The 21,437-nt window shown below is 39.7% G+C and overlaps 1 protein-coding gene and 1 long non-coding RNA gene across 10 annotated transcripts in view; one reads left to right on the top strand and one right to left on the bottom strand.

The window, feature by feature from the left end:
* ptprfa (protein tyrosine phosphatase receptor type Fa) overlaps positions 1-21,437 on the top strand; it is a 397,951-nt gene that overhangs the window by 351,300 nt on the left and 25,214 nt on the right. For 7 of the 9 annotated variants that reach the window (XM_082506013.1, XM_082506017.1, XM_082506016.1 and 4 more), the window contains 3 exons: positions 2,918-3,027; positions 10,388-10,420; positions 10,987-11,084. In XM_082506013.1, coding sequence (XP_082362139.1) covers positions 2,918-3,027; positions 10,388-10,420; positions 10,987-11,084 — 241 coding nt within the window. The remainder of the gene's footprint in view (positions 1-2,917; positions 3,028-10,387; positions 10,421-10,986; positions 11,085-21,437) is intronic. The other 2 variants (XM_082506019.1, XM_082506018.1) reach the window with 1 other exon arrangement.
* On the bottom strand, positions 5,560-8,740 carry LOC309689539. Its single transcript, XR_014271428.1, has 3 exons — positions 8,262-8,740; positions 6,639-6,756; positions 5,560-6,021 (listed from the first exon to the last, which is right to left on the bottom strand). It is a non-coding gene; the product is annotated as an uncharacterized lncRNA (long non-coding RNA).

Genomic DNA, 21,437 nt, shown 5'->3' with positions numbered 1-21,437 from the left:
ACTTGAATTAGGTCATTAGTCACAAGAAAAGTTTTCAACACAGTTAGCTTATGTATACCAATATCGACTCATGCATGCTAAACTGAAATATAAAGAGGCTGCTTGGTAGTTTCACTTACAAATTTTTTTGAGGGGAAAACTGATGCAAAAGTTGGAATTAATACCAACCATAGAAATGGATAGCCATGGGTTTATGACCCAGAAGTGACCAGAAGGTGCAGTGTTGTTATTAGCTTAGCCAGGAGGCTAGGTTAGCATGCTGCATTCATAAACTATACAGGTCCAATTCACAGCCATCGGCTAATTCATTCCAAATAAAAGAAAAAGACAGGATTTGTCTCACCAGCAGCACAAATACTGCAGATAGATGGACTGAGACGAAGCCTAGCAGCTACACCCTGCTACGTCACCTTCCACCTATCAATAAATGCAGCCAACCCCTCATGTAGACTTTATGCTTTAACAAAATAAAAAACACAAATTCATCCACCACACGGCTGCTATGAAGAGGGGAAGTTTTTTGTAAACATGTTTATTTCTGCTGTAAGCTTCGACACTTTCACTCGGGAGTCTGTGACTCTTGGCTGGCTTTTAGAGCCAGTCTCCAATGACCATTAGAAGAACTTTGGTTTTTGGCCCTTTCAGCACTGTGGGTTGATGTTTAGAGGAGACGGCTGCTTCATCACGTTCCACAGACTGTGAAACCAGCTTTCCATTCAGGTTACAGTAATTTGTTCCAGGTTGCTCTGTGGAGATCATTAGAAATATTAAAAACACTCTCTCTTTGTTCATGAACTACATCAGATTTTATTAGAAAATGAGATCAGGTCAAAGATGAGATGAAGGAGTAGTTTGTGAGGTGAAGCAATGAACTCTGTCAGGTCCTCTGACGACTTGTAAATGAATCCTCTCTGTTTCTTCCTCCTTGCTAACTGTCTGCCTACTTTCTGTGGATGCAGCAAACAAGAAAGGTTAGTGCTCCTGTCTGTTTCCACCCTCCCACCCTCCAACCTCTCCTGCCTGCCCTTGCACATCGTGCATGCTGTGTAAACATGCTTTGTGGGTCAGACGTGTCTACATTTGCTGACAGTGATGATTTGAAGTGACAGATACTTGTTTCTGTTACACGTTCAAATCACAGCCCCACGTCAGTGTCTGTGAGCTGTCTTCTTTTTGTTTGGTTTTCAGGCATATCGGCTTCAATTGACAGCCCCTCTAAGCATGTGTGTCTTCAGTGTCAGCGTGTGAGACTACATTTTAGCATGTTTGTCTCTTTGTGCGTCTGTTTTCTGCTCTTCAGCTCTGTGTCGAGTGTCGAGTTCACAAATCCGGCTGATCTTTCCCTCCAGAATAATTCTCCCTTCATGCTTTCTTCACCTCTCAGCCCCTCACACACCTGCAGAAGCAGCCTTCAAAACAAATTGTAGACATGGAAAAATCGAATCCTGATATCACCAAGAGGCAATAACTGACATCACAATGGCATTTCACTCTCCTGTTTGTGTTACCTGCAAAAATCATGCTGAATACACACCTGTGAATATATGTGTCACGTATGCGTGGGCTGATTGATGATGTATGGGCTCCATTTACTTTCCACAGTCCCTAGTTCAAAATGTATAAAATATATATAATATCCGTTTATCAAGAGATGTTTTAAATATAAGGACGTTCTGTTTCAAGGTGAAACACTCAGGTTTGCCTGCACTTCAACCCTAATGTAGTTATTACATTTAAGGAATGCAAATTAACGGTTCATTTAAAGGGGCTATAGCTGTTTGAGCTGAGCAGATGAATTTTAGTGTCATATTTCTGTTTTAAAGGAGTCATTTGCATTTCTCATTGTCTGTGTAGCAGCCGTGCAATGCAGTCTCGTATCGCCACATTTCCAGAGAGGGGGTGTTGAGTTGCCCACTCTTTATTTGCATAAAGTTTGGGTCGAGGCTACTTTATGCAAATCAGGTGTGTCTGAAAATCTTTGAAACAGGCAGCTGATGATCTTAAATCAGTGTTTGAAAAGTAAATGGAGAAAGCTTCTACTGTGCAGTTCAGTAGCATACTGTAAATATTAGGTCATACTTACACGTTTAATATTCCCAAGTACAACAGATACTTCACTAATGATAAAGCCCTGTTAAATAAATACCAACATGAGCCACTAACATTTGAACTGATTTCACTCATTTTGTTTGGAAAACTGTGTCATCAGAGAAGGGTCTGGATGTGACTCATCTGGATGTCTAAGGAGTTTAGAAGTGCTGAGAAATAAAAGATGCCCTTTCAACCAAATTGAGCTATAACAGGATGTATTTTTCTGGCTCGCCACCTTTCGCTTTTTAATCAATTCTTAATGTTCTTTTGATGCTTGGTTTGGCACCTTCAGCGTCGTCTTTGAGCGTCGTCTTTGAGCGTCGTCTTTGAGCGTCGTCTTTCAGTGGGTTTTAGCTGAAATTCTGTGCAACCCTGGAATCAGGAACCAAGACTGGACACATTGTTACCCATCGACAGATTTTATTCACGTATCCAGTCCAGGGTCAAGTGACTGAGTAAACTTTAGGTTGCTGGTCTGTTTCAGGAATTATATTGTTACTGATTTTAAGTCTGTGTTTATTGTTTAGTAGAAACTTTTCTTGGGCCATAAAATAAAATTTAAAACAAATACATTAAAATTCCTATAAAATTGAAAAGTCAGAGCAAACCAGCTCAATATTGCAAATAGGAGGACACTGCTTGCAGCCAAAGTTTTAGTCCTCAGACATTCTACAACGCTTTTCATCATCTATAAAGTATGCTCAAATTACGTGTAATCCTTATTGTTTTTTGCACAGTAGCTTGTTTTGCTCATTCGGAGTCATTAATACCCATTTGGCCTGTTGGTACATTATGTAACGTTAAATTGGTTTTGCTTTTTCTCCAGGAAACGAACGTCTCCAGCCAAGGATGAGCACATGGCAGGAGTGAAGGACTCGCTGCTGGCCCACTCGTCAGATCCTGTGGAGATGAGGAGACTCAACTATCAGACACAAGGCATGGACACACAAACACATGCACATGCAAACATTCAGCCCCATAAACAGCCTTTTACTGAGGTCTAAATTTTTACCAGTTGCATCCAGTTTCTGTTTCTAAAGGTGCTGAGAAATTATCACTGAAGAATTGTGTTACTGAATCCATTGACACCCAGAAATATAATGAAGGATCCTGTTTTTGAGGTGACAGGTGACAACTAACTGTCAGATTCAGTTTCTCAAGTATCAGTGTCACCTCAGTCATTTTTGGATGAGACTTACACGGTTTTAAAACTTGTGTTTTAGTGTCTGTGCAAGAACATGAAACAACTGCTTTAGAAAATATCTTCATTCATATTTGGCACTTTGTCTCCATGTTGTTGTTCTTTTCACGTCAGAAGTGATATTTTCATGAGAGGGTGGAGTCCTAAGTTAGCAAGTTTAGCAACGTGATTTTAGAGATTTTTTTTTTTAGTTCAGTTTAATTTCATCAGTTAAGTTTTACTTACATAGAGCCAAATCACAACAACAGTTGTCTTAAGGCGCTTCATATTTTAGGTAAAGACACAATCCCAACAATCAGACGACCCCCTATGAACAAGCCCTTAGCGACTGTGGGAGGGAAAAGTCTCTTTTAACAGGAAGAAACCTCGGGCAGAACCAGGCTCAGGCTGGTTGGGGGTGAAATTTTAAGAATGCCTTGCTCAGACACAGACTGACTGACTTTGCATTCATTCCAGTAATGAATGCAACGTAACAAATAAATCACATTTCTTGGACAGTCAGTTAATCTAACCATTTTGTTTATCACATACTTTAATTAAAAATGTGCCATCACCACACACACTGTCAGGAGGGCCATATATTAGCATGAATTTAAACATCTAGTGCTAATTATTGATGCAAAACTGAAAAACTGACTCCCACTCATGTTTGTCACAGTGATTTCATTCACTGCCTCCTATTCCCTTACTCCGTTACTTTGAAAACGTGGCGTTAAAACAAAGTGTGTGTGAGACATCATACTTCTGCATTTTGTTAACTTCATTATCGTGCTGTTAAAGCCTGGGTGGCATATTGTTTCTGGGGCAGCCGTGTCTCCTAATGCATGTTTTTGGAGGCAGGAAGTCCGTCTATAACTAAACAGTTTTCAGCTGGCTTAGTCTGATGTTTATTTCTGAGAAAAATGTCTGATTTCCATCCATAATTTTCATGTGAAAAAGCATGTAAACACTCTAAGGTTGTGTGCATCGGGACATAATAAAACCAAATCACCTGGTCTGTACCAGGTTCTAAAATTAGATAAGTACTCTGCTGGTCAAAAGTTTCAGAAAACCCCACTTTTTCCTGTTTTTATTGAAAATTATGCCGTTTATTGTCTCATTGCACTTTGAAATGAAAGTATAGTACAAATAAACAATTGGAAGCAAGAAATCTTGGAATCAATTTATAGACTGTGGTGGGGCGTGGTCTGCGATGCCGTGCAGGGAGGGCGGACGCACCTGCTCAGCATCCGTAATCACACCCGCCGAGTTAAAACACAGGGACTCAGGTGTGTGTGGTGTTGTTTCGTGGTGAGAAGTGTAAATAAAATGGCTCTGAATGTTGATCTGTGGTCCCGCCGTGCCTTATTCTCACCACATAGACCAAAATGTATTCTCCGCTTTGACTCATCACAGTCGCCTCCTTTGGCTGATAACAGCTGAACACACTTGTGTCATTCTTTCTACAATAGAAATCAAAGTTGTTCCCATATCTGTTGCAGAGGTTCCCATAAATGTGTGGCACACTGCTTTTATTTTAATCCAGAACACCTGCAGAAATCAGTAACACCACCTTTCGAGGCTTGATCAGCCTCCTGCAGAACAGCTTTAAAGTGTTCACCCGTTTTGTGTTCCCTGAAAAAAGGACTTTTTGTATGATTGTGAAATACACACTATTTTTCATTTTGCTGTAACCTTTTAACCTCTGGCGGTTCATCTCTTACCTTTTGTACCGTTTCATTGGACTTGAACAACTTGAATTGCAGTAAAACTGGAAAAATGGAGGTGTTCAAGCTTTTCACTGGCAGTGTATAACATGTGATGTTTTAAACACATCATTACTAATTCGTCAGAGACAAATGCGGAAGCGCTGTATGAATAAAATACATATTTACAGTGTCCATGGAAAGAGGTGCAAGTGGCAGCCAGGTTCTACTAATTAACTGCACTTGATGAGCAAGTGTATAAAAGCAGAGGTTTTGACAGTTTTCTGGTCTGGAGCATTCAGGTGTGTTGACACAAAATGCAAAGATGACAGAATAAAGACATCAGCAGTGATTTCAGGGAAATCTTGTTGTTGCCCATCAATCTGGAAAGGGATATAAAACCATTTCCAAATGACTTAAAGTCATTCTGCAGTTACAAAGATTATTGTCAAATGGAGAAACATTCAAAATAGTCACCAGTCTTCCCAGTATGTCTCAATTTCACCACAAGGTCAAACTGTGCAATCTGCAAAAAATGCAAATGCTTCATCTTCTGGTCTACAGGACTCGGTAAGCACGTCAAATGTTAAAGTTCAGTTCATTTTTATTTCAAACATATACAGTCACCAACATTTCATAATATTATTCCACGCAGTTGATTGAAAAGGAGTAAGCAGAAGTATATACTTATTTAGCCCCACCCCCTATAGGTTTACATCTTAATCATTTCCTCATCATCTAAATTTGAACAACAAAACTTATACAATGGTTTCAACTTAGAACATAATGTCACAAAAAATTATTTATATGTTTAGATTTACTAATTTGGAAAGTAAACATCACTTTGACTGACAAGTGTGGCCTTTTTTACACCTCTTCTCTTTAAACATGGCAGCATGAGCTGGGACATGGACACCTTGAAGTCATTATGTCAGACATGATCTCTTCTATCTAATTTGAGAGCGTCTGTCCAACAGCTACAGGAAGCCTTGGATGAAAATGGCCCACAGAAGAAAGGGAATAATAACAAGAGCACCAGCAAATCTGTTAGGAGAAAAGAAAATAACCAAGATGTCAAAGCCCAGACCTCAACCTGAATGAAGTATAAAATCTTCAGAAAGCTTTGCCTTGGCTTAGTTTTTGTTGAATAAGAATGATGCTAAATTTGTAAGTTATGGCCTGATGCATGAAACCTTAGATTTTCTTTCCGTATGATTGTGCAATCAAAGACTAAATTTACCATGAAAGCAATTAGAGTGAGATATTTCTATTCAGATGTTCAAAAGGGAAATCGAATGTCTTCACATCCAGTGATCGTTGAGCTGTCCATTCACCCTGACCTCCTAGCGAGGACTTTGTCCCAGTAACTTAGTAACCCTTTATTCCCATAAGAATTACTTATAAACAATTAGTTTTCATATTTTTAGTCTGCATGCATACTGTAGCTCTGTTTTTCTGTTTTATCGTCTCTTTGTGTCCTCATTCATTCTCCCATCTGACTGTTTAACTGATTTTTAGCTTTGTTTTTCATCTGTTCTACGCCTCCCAGCATCTTCTCTTATCCTTTTCTCCCACCTGTCTTTCAGTGGGAAGTTTTAAGCATAAAGTATGTCATTGTTTTTTTGTCCACGTTCTTCTCTCTTGAGATGGGTGGCATTTACCTGTGGTGGCAGCAGCAGGAGGGATTTTGGCAGATGTTGTTTACTCGAGCATAAATTCATCAGCTCACTTGACAACCTCTGCACGCTGGGTGGCCTCGACGTTACTCATAACAAAACACTGGAAAAAATGACAGATGATATCATGATAATGAAGTCAAACTGTGATCTCTTTTTTTTTTCAATAAAATGGAAACGCTCCACAACTTTTAGTTGTCAGTTCGGGTGACCGGGGCCATTTTACTTTTGTAGAATTTCCAGGTTCATATCAGGTAACAGAATTAAACTATGAAAATCTTCATTTCCCTCTTTAATATAATGTGTATACAACACATGATAATGTTAAAAAAACAAAAAACAAGTAATGATATAAATTTATTTAAACTTCACACAGCTTTTTCATTTTATTTTCTACTTCCATCATGGACTTCCTTATATCACTCTACAGACAAGGCCATCAGGTGAACTAAATCAATAAAATACAAATGCTGCCACAGAGATAATCTGCAGTTTTTGGGTTGGAGTCCAAACTACTGACTCGTGCTGTATAATCATTGTTTTTTCTCTAGAGGTTTCTCCAGTTTAAATATTTGTCATTTAGTTCCATTTATGTCTGTCTAGCAGGGCAGTAAGCCTCATGTGCACCTTCTAAATGAATTGCAGTGGAATTAATGGACGATTTGATCCAGTATGAGTCGCTGGGTGTTGTCCCTCAGTAGTTTTCAATTAGTTAACCAATCAGAAGAACGTAGGGTTTCTGAAACGGGAACAGGGTTTGAAGAGACAGGAGCTAAAGCAGGTTAAAGAACCCAATGCAGACAATGTAGGCAGACTGATTTAACAGAAGGCCACTCAACGAAGCTGACGCAGAGTTTAAAGACAATATAATCCAAACAAGCTCACGAGATCACAGAAGGAAATGCATGAAAGACTGAGGCAAAGATAGAACTATATATACACATGGAGTGATTAAGGGATTGGAGACAGTTGGGACAGAGGTGCAGACGATCAAAACAGTGAGACGGGGAAAGTACAAATAAACACAAAGCAGTACAACAGGAGCTAACTCGGTGGATGACCGCGATACACAAGCTGTGCTGAACAAAGGCAACTGTGAGGAAACTAAACTCAAATAACAGAGAACAGTAACAAAACACTAGCTACAATTCAAACACAACAAGAGATACACAAGGGTGCAAAAAGTTCACAACTTTAAAGAAATAAACAAAAAGTTACAATGAAACCAAACAGGAAACACAGAAACAACTCAAAGCTTCAAAGAATACATAAACAAACATGATACACAAGGGATGATAACGTAGTAACTACTAAACATGAATGAATGCAAAACACAAGGAAACACAAAACTGACTCTGCAGAAGCCACAGATTTAAAAAGTGTTATAATAGTTTTATCAATGAAGGGAAATCATTCACACAGGAATACACTAACACAAAAGACCAACAACGCTTTGTGTGCTTAAAGACTATGTTCGTTAATAAATGCAAGTCTGGTCATGATCTCGAACTCTGAGCATGTTACTACTTCAGCTTGAGCTAATTATTTTTGCCCTGCTTGTGAAACAATCAGGGCTGAAGGCGCACTCAGACACGAGCTGGTACTCACTGCTTCTGCTGTTTTTTAATTTGCTCCCTTCTGAGATAATGGCGGCCAAACTCGTTGTAACTTCCCACCAAGGCTCATTCTGGGACATCTGTGGCAACCGAAGAAAGCGCAGAGCAAAATAAGGAAACACGAGTCTGTATCTGAAAAAGAAAATCTCTTCTTCAGCACCAAACACATCACCATAAAAGTCTTGTTGGAACAACATCAAGTTTTAGTGTTTCTATTAAGCATTCACATATACAGAATTCACATATAGTGACGAGTTAATAAAATTGTTACATGTTACTAATGATTGCCTCTATTTTATGCTACACGCTGCTATTTTGGTTACAGTATGGATGAGATTGGAGTAGATGAGGATGCAGAGGCGCTGGATCAAAGCTCCAAAAACGTTCCAAACTTTCAGTGTTTTTGCTTCTGTTGCAACCTGACGTCTTTGCAGCACGTAGCTTAAATGGACACTCTTCAACTGTTAGGCCACGCCCAACGATGTTAGGCCACACCTAATCAATGTGCTCTCATGTAGTTACACATGTTTAGTCTTAATATTTGCACCATTTTGTAATATTTTGGAGTTATTTTATTCAAAACAAGCACTGTTGGAAATGAAAGTTCTCTCAGCAACATAATCTTAATCTTGGTTGGACTGTATAAAGTAGATCTGCTCTCCTATTTGCTGCAATCATAAATCAATAACTAAAACAACACCTTTGATCTCATGTCGAGTGTATTTATTGCATATTTCTTGCTTTAGCACAAAATCAAACTTAGACTTTAGTCCAATCAGTCCACAGCACCAAGGTCAGCCTCAATTGTGACAGATTTTCTTATGATGCTGCTTTCAGACCCATACTTCTAAATATGAAGGTTTTTGTTTTGTTGTTCCAGGTATCATTCAGCACATATGACATATATTGTTTAAATTATCACAACGAGCAATTTCAGGTTCAATAAACATTCATTTTACCCAAATGATTTTGTTCGTAATGTAGCAAAGACTGAAGTTGTGAATTAAGTTTGCAATAATTTTACAACACTGGCAAAAAACAAAAAGACGTTCACTATATTATTACTCGGGTGAGTTACTGAGGTCTTGTGATTGGTTATCGTACCCAAATCCTTTTAGAAGCAGCCATCTTGGCCAGAGTCTGAGCAGCTGTTCTGAAGCTGCTGTTTAAATGAAAGTGAAAAGACAAAGTTCCTATTGGCACAGGGACAGTAAAACCACTTTAATACAATCATGACTTAAAGCAAATAAGAACAAACCAAAAAAAGCTAAAAGTTGGCTAAACGTTGGCTACTGCTGTGCATAGACAGGTTCCAGGACATAAACATCTCAGTCCAGAGCATTAAACAGATACTGTGCTGGTTTATTATGGCTGCAAGTTTTTTTAAATGCATCTTACATATATTGGTACATATGCTTCTGGTTTTAGCTGTTTTTTCCTCTCTGGGACAGTAGTGAGAAAATCACCACTACAATAAATTTCAGGTTGGGTGTGATCAATGACTCTGTTACAGAGTCATTGATCACACCCAACCTAAACCAATGTGTCTGTGAGATGACGATGAACGTGTGTCTAAAAGAATGTCGTTTGCATTGAGATCTCCTTAGCAAATATGTAAAGTATACTTCACTGGGAATGAAGGACCTTCAAACACAGGGGTAAGGGCCTTTAAGTGTCAAGAGTAAGATGATGAGCTTCTTGAGGCTTTAATGCTCCTTGCCTAAAGAAATCCTCATTTTGAAAATGAAAAAAGGGAGACGTTTTATTCTTGGCAGCTGTGGTTAAACACAGATGTAAGAGTGCCAAGAACCAAACATCCAAAGGTGCTAATAACAGCAATGTTGGACCGAGACAGCCCAGTTTAACCCAAAATGGACAGCTGAGTCGGACCACTTCAAATGAAACCAAAGAACAAACAGATACGAAGCACAGTCAGTTTATTGATTACAGTGAAACTGATGTTAAATTCTTTTAAATGTTATTTAGCCATCTGGGAAAGTTGTGTTCAGCGTCTCTTAAGTCTTTGCTGAGTAGGGCAGCTCCTTCCTCACTGTTCCTTGTGTCCTCTTGTCCTAACTGACCCCTGTGCTTTGGTTTTGCCTCATCTTTCCCACACAGGTTCCAGTGTCCTCAGTTGCCCGAATACTCCAAGTTAGTTTTCAATCCTCCTGTGTTTTACTAATGTTTCCTTTCATTCCCGCCTGGTGCCCTTTTCTGTTTTACATAGAAGCCTTTAGAAGTAGAGACCTCCCATTTATCACCATCACCTTCTCTTCTCATGACCTGCCCATGTCAGCTATTTTACACCAAGTGGGTTTCATTAGCGCTAAATGTAGACTGTCTATCTAATTTAATAAAGCAATACATCTACCATTAAGTTAAAATATATACATATATATTTGACCACATCAGTTAAAAATGCTGTATTTTTTGCACCCCAGCCACCTTCCCACTCACCTACTGCTTTATGGGATTTCTTTAACCAATCAGCATGCTAGTTGGTGCTCATCTGCAGCGTGGTTACAGCATGCTGTTGAAGAGCTGCACAGCCAGACATCATCCCTCTGCTCAGCACACAGCACTCTCACTGTCACCTCATATCACTGCGACCAGTTAACACTGAGCCTTCAACATGCATCTGCACTCTGTGTGCGCACACATTTCTGTGCATGTGTGTCTGTGATGGACGGCACTCACCACTCTCGCTGTCTCTGCAGGGATGAGGGAACATCCTCCCATCGCTGTTTGTGACCTGGCCGACCACATTGAGAGACTGAAGGCCAACGATGGTCTGCACTTCTCTCAGGAGTACGAGGTAAATGTTCCTGCTCTTATACACGCCTTTCAAGTAAAGCAATGCACATTTCAGCCACTGTCAGTTATTTCAGATTTTATAAGCTAGTTTTCCGTAGAAAAAGACCTAGATGTGTAATAGGAAAGCCACAATTACTGTGGCGTACAAGAGTGTGAGAATTGATCCTTCGTGGTTCAAAATGGAGAATTAGGTCAGTTGTAAATTGCCAGGTGTATTGCTGCGGACCTGAGTGAATGCAGTGCTGAGTTTTCAGGTTGTTTGGATCAGTTTTTCTGATGTTTTGGCTAAAAGTTGTTTTCTGTTACCAGAGTTTGCACTGCAGTCATTGCTGCATCCTCTCGGCTGTGTGTAGAGGGGTTCACATGAACACAAAGACGTGCTCTTTTTGGCTTTGAACCTAATTTAGCTTAAAAAAATGTTCTAGCTTTTTGAGAAATATATTTTTTCTAACAAAAACAGCTGGATTCAGATGATTTATTTACCTTTTTTTGTTTGCATGTCTGCTTCTTCATACCAGTCTGCTCCTCTGAATAAGCACACACATACTCAGTGAGCGTGTCCTTGCAGTTGTCCTCTTTTTAAAACAGAACAGTTCTTCTTCGCCTTAGTAATTGATTATAAAGTCACTTTAGAATAAGTGCTCACTTACGAATGTTAATCTCGAACTTTCTGGGTTCTAATTTTATGAGCAGCTTCTTCATCCTTCAGCCATCTTTAACTTGTTTTCTCTCGAGCACTTGAATAGTCTCAACCTCTCCTGTGGTGAAAGTCATCGTCTCTTTCCACCTTGATGACAGCCCTGTAGCTTCTCTCTCTTTTGTCTGGTTTGACGCCTCGTACTAACATGCTGCTCCAGCTACACCTGCATAGAACAATATTAGCTCAAAGGAAGCTTTGTGTGGGAGGTGCCAATTATGAGCTTAAAATAAGTCAGTGCTTTTTAAAGACAATAAATAAGTGAATTTCCTTATACTAGTCAACACTATAGATCAGTTGTTTGTTTTTTAAAAACTGAGCTGATATCAGCCTGAATAAAATACAGTGGCATAATATCTTTAGCCCCTCTTGAAGAAGTGAAGAGAAAATAATCTCCTTTGCTGACTCAAAACTTTCTTTTTCTTGATTTTTAGCCATCTTTAAACCTGTTTGTTTCACTCAGTCCACGTTTAAACATACATATTTACACAAACGCATCTGTAAAATCAGCATTTTATTTTGTAACTAAAATACCTCACACAGCACATTTTCCAAGAACCATTTTGCCCCCTGAGATGTTTTCATTTGTGTTGGCCGAGCATTACAGAGTTAAAGTTTAGATTAGCCAAAAAAAAGGATGCTGCTAAGTATGCATGACTTCTCTGCTTCCTTTCCAAGAATAATATTCGACTGCTTTTACCTACTGTAAGAGCCAGTGAGGGATTATGGCTTGTTGATGTCCTACAAAGGAAGGTAATTTGCATTTAAAGTGGTGAATTTCCAAGCGGATAAACCAGGACAGATGGGTGCACTGTTTATGCACAGCAGAAGGAAGGGGGCATATAAATTATGAAACAGCAACTGAATCAACTTTTCCACCTTTCCCATTTTTTCTTACCTCTGTGATGCAATGGAGGGAACTTTCTGCAGACAAGTTGTCCTGTTTGCAAAACAAGACGGTTCAGTTCAGATACGAACGTTTTGGTTTGAATGATCTATTAAATGTGATTGTTCAGATGGAGAAAAGGAAATGCACAAAACTGGGTTTAGATGTCTTTGAAAATGAAATTTGATTTCTGATCACAAAAGTGTAAACTGTTAAAAAACAATATCATTGTTATTGTTATGACAGCAAACTGCTATCCACATACTTTCTAGGGTATGTGACAGCTGTATCGCTTCAAGCATCCGAGAGAGACTTTTTTAGACATGTTCTTGTTTAGAAGATCATTAAAATGTCAGGTGGTCTTATCCATAAACCATACTGTGGATGAAACATGGATGCAGAGCACATTTATTAACTTTCTCCAAGACTTAGAATAAGAAATGCAATTATTCATTCAAATTCCATTTTTTAAAAATGAGTAATGAAGACAACAAGTTTAGTGTTTGTATCCACTCGTGATGACATCCTGAGTGTGTGATGTGTAAGATGCTTCTCAGGCATGTGCACTAAAGAGTTCATTAAACTTTGATCAGGACAGAAGTGACAGAAGCATAAGGTCTCACACACACACACTCACACACACTCTCACACACACACACACACACACACACACACTCACACACACTCACACACACTCACACACACTCTCACACACACACACACACTCACACACACACACACACACACACACTCACACACACACACACACACTGTCCCCTGTCCTGTTGCAAAGGAGGCCCCCGTCATTAGTCCACAGTGAGAGCAGCAAGGCTTGAAATGAAAAGCTGATAATGGCTGTGTTTAAAATGAGACCTGCCAGAGGATCCCACAGCTTGTTACGTCTGATAAATGGGCCAGTCTGTTTGGGGACTACTGGAGACCACTTCATATAACACATATGGCCCTGAAACAGTGATTCCCTTCATTATATCATAATGATTACATCTGCTATTTTGGCTGTATCAAATGGTTTGCACAAGTAAAACTTATTTTGGGCTGATGCTCAGGACTCCTTACAGGATTTCTAATATGATCATTTCTAACTCAACCTCAACATTTTTATTCGTGGACTCTTCTAGAGTAGTATGAGTCACAGTCGCTGTTAGTTTGTTCACTGCCCAAAACAAGACAGCCCCCCTCCCTCTGAATGAAATGTCTTCTGATTGGTTGTCCCTTAAAAAAAAGAAGTTTTGAAAGGATTACAGGCGGGGCTTCTGTGCTGACAGCTAGAACTGTGTGCCTGGGGTGAATAGACCGCACCCACCCTGATGGGTGCGGTCTATTCGTCCAGACAATTTGGGATTCATCCTCAAGGACAATATGCAGACTGAAAAATCCAGGGACTAATAGATGACACGGGAATATCTTTTATAACATCGTGCAGATCAAAGAGTAGAAAACTCATTTCAGTCTGAACCCTGAGCTTCTGGCTTAAAGGCATTAATTATTTTCACATAGATTGACCTCATTATTTGAAACTGGAACCAGTAGAACAGCATGTGACTGAAAGGGAAAGGCAGCCTAACACAGCTCTGTTGAAAGATCTGTTTCATATCTGCTGCCCTCAGCACTGCCATGAAAACTGCCCACGCTGCTGCTCCAGGCCTTTTCCACCTCACAAACACCAGGCGAAACGAATTTCATTTGAGTCCCTTTAAATGTCTCAGTAAAGCATGGCAGTGAACCTGTGTGTACCACAGCCGGGCCTCCCATAGGTGCAACACAGTCAGCATTAAAGCACGTCTGTGTTTTTCTGCTGTGTCAATTATTAAAATGAATTTTTAGGATGGGCAGCTGCTCAGAGTGCATTAGAACTATCTCGGGTCACTTGCACAGAAAACATAACACAGGAGGAGATGTTTTATGCCACTGTCAGTAAATCATCTGGGAACTAATCGTATATTAAAAACTGATGTGTCTGTTGATGATGTTATCTAAAATATTTTTGCTGAACTTCCAGTCAATCACAAGTACTGATGCCTGTGCTGCAGTGTGACTGTCACTGCTTCTTTTTTATTTCATTTTCTGGCTTCTGCTGCCTGCACAGCAGGCGGGGTGGTGACAGTGGGGGGGTTTGAAACTTTGTTCAAAGATGAACCAAAAGAAACAAACCAAAACCAACACCAGCTGCCTACTGAGCAGGAATGTGTAACCTCTGCAATGCTGTGTGTGTGCACTCAAGATAATCTACACTTAACTACAGCTGAGGTGTTATTAATGAAGCTGTGTTTACATCAGGGCTGCCATGATTAGTCGACTAGTCACGATTACGTCGACTATCAAAATCGTCGACGACTGATTTAATAGCCGACGCGTTGTTTGAAACTTTGTAAGATCCCAAAAGACGCAGGAATAAGTAGCAGGATTTAAGAGTGTAATAACGGACTGAAACAGAAGATGGCAGCATTGCATGTACAAGGATGCCAGCTGCCGTTAAACTCCGAAGAGGAAGCTGTGTCCCAGAATTCATAGCGCGGCCCTGCTCAGTTTCCAACAATGGCGGCAGCTAGTTAGTTTTAATATTACTCTTATTATTCTTTCTGGGTCACAAAATAAACGTTTCACATATTTTCAGGCGAGAATGTAGCTGTGTAAACCTCAAATATCTGCTCAGTTTATCAAGACACCACATATTTTCAAACGCGCTCCGACGTTTTCAGAGACGTCTGTTACCCACTAGCTCGATAGCGAGCCGGGGGCTAGGGTCACTAGAGCCGTGGGATCTAAACGCCAGATCTACTGGCGTTTAGATCAACTGGCGTTGGTCGAACAGATGTGTGGCAGTCTTGCGTTTCAGGAGCTGCTACCGACAAACCAGCAAAAAAACGCCAAATGTGTCATCTGTGACACTTGTGAGGTTGTCTCAAACACACTCCGTCAGTCTTGATGCTGTTGAACAACAAAATGTTTAAAATGTGGCGAGTTTACCTGGTGATATCCTCATGCGCGACGCGATCGCGAAAACAGCAAACAAGTAACACCACGCCGTTGTTGTTCACAGGACAGCAAGAGTAAACGATCGGGAGACTCTTGTCGTCGTCATCGTTCCCTTCGCACGGTTTATTTCTCCGAATTCAGCGTTTTTGCTTCACAACTACAGCGTGCAGTTTACTTTGTGCACTAACATGGACTCGAGTCAACCAGCGCCACCTCTGGCCACGTGCCACAGCCTACAGCCAGATCAACCTGTGACACATCTGCACCACGTTTGAATCAGTGTCATGCACATTTGTACCTTTCAATTGTGTCTGTTTGTGCGTCATGCAAATAAACCTTTGAAAAGAATGAAATGATATCATATATTCCTTATTGGCCTACATTTGTTCAAAATCCCAAATTATATACACAAAGTCATAGAAATCACCACTCCAATTGGTCATCATGATTTTGATATTCTCTTTTTCCATAACAATGAAATACGCCTTGGACAAATATGACACATCAATATTTCATTAGTGTTGTAACATCACATCCTGTAAGCATCGTCTGTCTGTGTCTGTTCCCTGGAAATTAATATTTCCAGCCAATATAGGCAATCCATCAACATGGCTGGAGTTATATACAGTCTGTATAAGTGTGGTTAATCTAATGAACATTTGTAAGGAGACGGCAGTTACTTTGAATTCACAGCAGTTACACAGTGATTAGTAATAAACAGCCAGTGAGAGTGAGTGGATTTAAGAAAGTCAGTGACTCAGGTGTGTTGCTTGGTTTGTCATCTGTTTGTGAGACTGGAGGAGACGTAGAAATCTTTTGTTTTAAATCTTAGTTAGGAAGATTCCTGTTTGAAAACAAGCACTTTCTGTGAGGAATGCAAGAAGTACATCTGCAGAAAGCACATTTTGTCCAGCATGTGGACAAAATTGAAAATGTTGAGCATTGAAAAACTGAGAACGTTGGGCAAGTTCAAAAGAAATGTGTTTGTAAGAACGAAAAACCAAATTGTTCCTAAAATAGTTATGGAAAGTCTAACTGTTGTATGTCTGTGTTCTACATGTTTATCTAATGGGAAATAAAGTTGCTATTGTTTTATTGCAGTTTTTGGATAATTCTGAGTGGATTTACACAGTACGGGTCAAAATGACCCGCAACAAAATCAATGTCAATTGTTTGTTCTTCAACATAATACAAGGGTTCATTTCCAAAACTTGCTTATGATCTTCAATTTGTAGCAGATCCACTATCACACAGCAGCTGGAGCAGTTTCAAATGGAGGTCAGTCCACTACTACCACAGCCTACTACTAGATTAACTTGTGACACATCTGCACCTGCTGCTATGATCACAGTGAGTAGAGGCTGAGTGGCTGCACTTACCCCTGGTACATCCAAATCTACCCACAAACATGTTGACAGGTGCAATGGCAGCAATGTGGATTGTCAACACTAAAAACAATCAGTAAGCAAAGACAACAGGGATCACTTTTTTCTGTTTATTTAGCACCCACAACATTTGTCCACAACACTGTGTGGTACCACTTTCCACAGAAGGTGCATTCAATCTGCAAGATTGAATGAGATTGTCAGAGTCATTGTCTGACTGTTTATTACTAATCACCTGCTGTACATTCACAGTAACTGCCATCTCCTTACAAATGTTTATTAGATTAACCACACTTATACAGACTGTATATAACAACCAACTCTGAAATGTTCGTTTGCAGAGGGAAGACACAGGCAGACTATGCTAACGACATGTGATGTTACAACACTAATGAAATATTGATGTGTCATATTTGTCCAAGGTGTATTTCATTGTTATGGAAAAAGAGAATATCAAAATCATGATGACCAATTGGAGTGGTGATTTCTATGACTTTGTGTATATAATTTGGGATTTTGAACAAATGTAGGCCAATAAGGAATATATGATATCATTTCATTCTTTTCAAAGGTTTATTTGCATGACGCACAAACAGACACAATTGAAAGGTACAAATGTGCATGACACTGATTCAAACGTGGTGCAGATGTGTCACAGGTTGATCTGGCTGTAGGCTGTGGCACTTGGCCAGAGGTGGCGCTGGTTGACTCGAGTCCATGTTAGTGCACAAAGTAAACTGCACGCTGTAGTTGTGAAGCAAAAACGCTGAATTCGGAGAAATAAACCGTGCGAGGGGAACGATGACGACGACAAGAGTCTCCCGATCGTTTACTCTTGCTGTCCTGTGAACAACATCGGCGTGGTGTTACTTGTTTGCTGTTTTCGCGATCGCGTCGCGCATGAGGATATCACCAGATAAACTCGCCACATTTTTAAACATTTTGTTGTTCAACAGCATCAAGACTGACTGAGTGTGTTTGAGACAACCTCACAAGTGTCACAGATGACACATTTGGCGTTTTTTTGCTGGTTTGTCGGTAGCAGCTCCTGAAACGCAAGACTGCCGCACATCTGTTCGACCAACGCCAGTTGATCTAAACGCCAGTAGATCTGGAACACCGGTGTTGTGCCAAAAAGTGATTGTCTGCCAAAAACTGATTTCCGGTATTTGCCAAAAAGCGATTGCTCATATTTAAAGTGCTATAAGTAACTTGTTGGGCTATAATATGTTAAACATATGTCAAATGCATCCCTTATGGATGACATAAAGTCATCTTGAGCCACAAACAACATTCGTGTAACAAGATACAAGCCGCAATCAGTTTTTGGCAGCGACTTTTATATAACCTTTATTTATGCAGTAAAAAAAATCTCATTAACATTAAAAATGTATTTTGTAAGAGTAAGTTGCCCAACAGGACAGCAGAAATGGCAGCAAATATTACAATAGTTCTGTAAAAATATTTTAAGTGGGGATAAAGGACCGGATTGGTTATAATGTAAGTACAAGTTGTAAAGATACTTAAAAAACAGATAATTTTTTAATTCTTTATGTAACCCCTTTGTATCCCCTGTTCACTGAAGTCTATTTACGAACATACGTAAAGATATTACACATAAAAAATACACAGAAACACTGGAAATCAGTTTTTGGCAGACAATCACTTTTTGGCACAACAGGCAGATCGTTTTCAAACCCACCGCCGTCTTTCGCTACTCAGGTTAAACATGATATATGAGTCACTTAGATAACTTAAAACTGTTATTGTTTGGCTTTTTTTAGTATTTTATTTGTTCCTGAGTAAATCGGTTTGGCTGAGATTAAAGTTATAATTTTTACACAGCTGAATAAACGTCAAGCAGACAGCTGATTATCAGAAGTGTGAGATGCTCCAGAATTTACTCCGGTGTCCTGTTATATTTTAGATAGCAAGGAGTTTATTAAACTTCACCGAAACAATCTGCAAGTTTCATTAAAATGTAATAAACTATCATCTTGTCTTTATTTTTAGTTAGCACAGACCTTAAACACTTAAAGCTGTAAGCTAATGATAGTTCTATAAGAGCAGATGCTGCTGGTGCAATAAGCTGTAAGTTTTACGTTCAATGGATGATGATCTGATTAGTCGACTAATCGCAGAAATAATCGGTGACTAGTCGACTATCAAAATAATCGTTTGTGGCAGCGCTAGTTTACATATGACATCAGTGTATTCAAGCTTTTTTTTAATTTAGTAAAACAGGTTATGGGTTTAGTTAAAAAAAAAGCTAAAGTTGAAACACAGAGTAGTAAAAACATCTGATATTACCTCTAATCTGAGAACTAAGAAAAAGAAAACTATGTTGAATGTCTGCAGGAATAAGATATGTTCCTTATACCAGCTGTATAATAAAAACATTACATACAGCAGTGACTAGTCAATCAAAATGTAGCCACGAACTGAAGCTTATCCAGCTGTACCGTCTCTTTTCCTCTAAATGAGACCCTAAATTAGAAAATGAACGTCATGTTATATTTAATAAGACGTGAAACTAGTTAGTGAGATTATAAATGTGTCCGGCAAGTGTTTCCTGAGGTGATGTATCAAATGAGCAGTGGGGTATTTTCACATACAGTAAGGTGTATACTTTAGCCTGCTAGCGTTGCCTCAGACGCTGAGCATCTAGTTGGTCTTTGCTGATGGTCAGCATGGCTGTGTGTTTGTACAATGCACCAACTATGCACACGACCCAGGCAGCATAATTTAGGTGGACTTTAAGAAACTGTAACAGGAATGACTACTAGCGAGTCTCCAGATGTCCGTATCTGTAACAAAGTATAAAGTCTTAAAACATAGTTTTGCAGCTTATTTTTTCAACTTTTTGTGGCCATTGCAATGAATACAAGTTTAAAACAGTACCAAAAACACAGGCGACATCAACACTCTAACCAAATGCATGCCTGCAGGAGGAGCGTAAAACTCCCGTAGTAATCTTGGCTGTTTTGTCCATATCTCCCATAATGTCTTTGGTCAGTCTAATCACTTTAGATTTGGAATTTGGTTTTGTAAGTGTTACTTGTGGCTAATGTTTGATGGTTTATGTTGCCAATACCAGTTTTCCTGTACATAGATAGTGTTTAAACCTCTACCGAGGTTAGATTGTTTGAAATGTACTCATTCGTAATCATGAATTTATGTGACTTTAACTCTGACTGAACGACATTCATAGTAGTTTCTTTTTCCATTCAGCTGTAAGCCGCACAAAACATCGCTGAGGGCTGCAATTAGCAAACAAGGCGTACTTGGAAAACCCTGGTTGTAGAAGATGTGAACAAAGAACACATTTATGTATGTTTGAACAACAGTGTGAAATAAAATAGATGTAATGTGTGCCTGTGCCGTTTGGGGGGATTTAGTGTATTAAAGGTAAATCAGTTATAAATTGCAGTCCACTAAATCTGCACACACTGAGTGTGAGCTAACCCTGTCACATGCATGTGCTTCACAGAGGCCTGTTCCTCTCTCTGTGTTTACCTGCTTTGTTTTTTTTGTTTGTAGAAGCGCAGATAGTGATTACACTGTCATCGCAGTAACTGATCTACATGTAGGCGGAGCACATTAGCAGTAATGTGAGTGGTTTCTCAGTGCAGTGTACTGGAAGCCTTACCTAACAGGCTGTTAAATAAGATGTGCTTTCAACCTGTTTCCCCATTGTCATTATTATCAGTTGTAGAGCGCAGCGCTGAGCAGCTATGCAGCCAGTCAGAAAGAGAAAAAGCAGCAGGATATTAGAGCCCTCGCCACCGATTCATTTTTCCCGTGCATCGGTATCTGTGTGTTTATTTACAAGTGTGTGTGTGAGATTTCTTTTTTTCCAGGTGATGGGAGATAAGCAGTTGGAGCATAAAAGATCAATCAAGAATAACAGTATGCAGAATGCCATTTCAGTTAAACCTGTGCCTGTGCTCACAGCCAGCAATCGATAGAGACTGTTAACAGGCAGTAAACCTGCCTGGTTCATATCAGCTCACGAGTGCAGCAGAGGTAAAGGAGGCAGAACGGCTCGCACGCTAATTGAAAGACTGGCAGGTTCCTCAAGTCCGCCTGTCAAAGTCACTGAACCCCAACTAATAGCCAAACCGGGTGATTAGGCAGCAACTTAAAAACAAATAAAGCTGACACTGGTTTCTTCATCAGGTCAAAATGAACTTTGTTCATTTGATTTGTGTTTCCTCCCACATTAAACTGAGGTTCTTTCCTTTGTTGGGCGACTGCATAAACAAAAAGCCGCTCAGTGGAGTCGTTAAAAACAGTGACTTTCTGCAGAGCTTCTTTAAAACAGCACATGTGGCGTGACCTTGCTCTCTAGTGCCCTTCTTATGTGTTGCTGGAAGTATTTGTGCCTTC

Source organism: Aulonocara stuartgranti (genome assembly GCF_965226115.1).
Source record: "Aulonocara stuartgranti genome assembly, chromosome: 15".
Taxonomy (NCBI): Eukaryota; Metazoa; Chordata; class Actinopteri; order Cichliformes; family Cichlidae; genus Aulonocara; species Aulonocara stuartgranti.
This window is presented reverse-complemented; position numbering and strand designations above follow the sequence as displayed.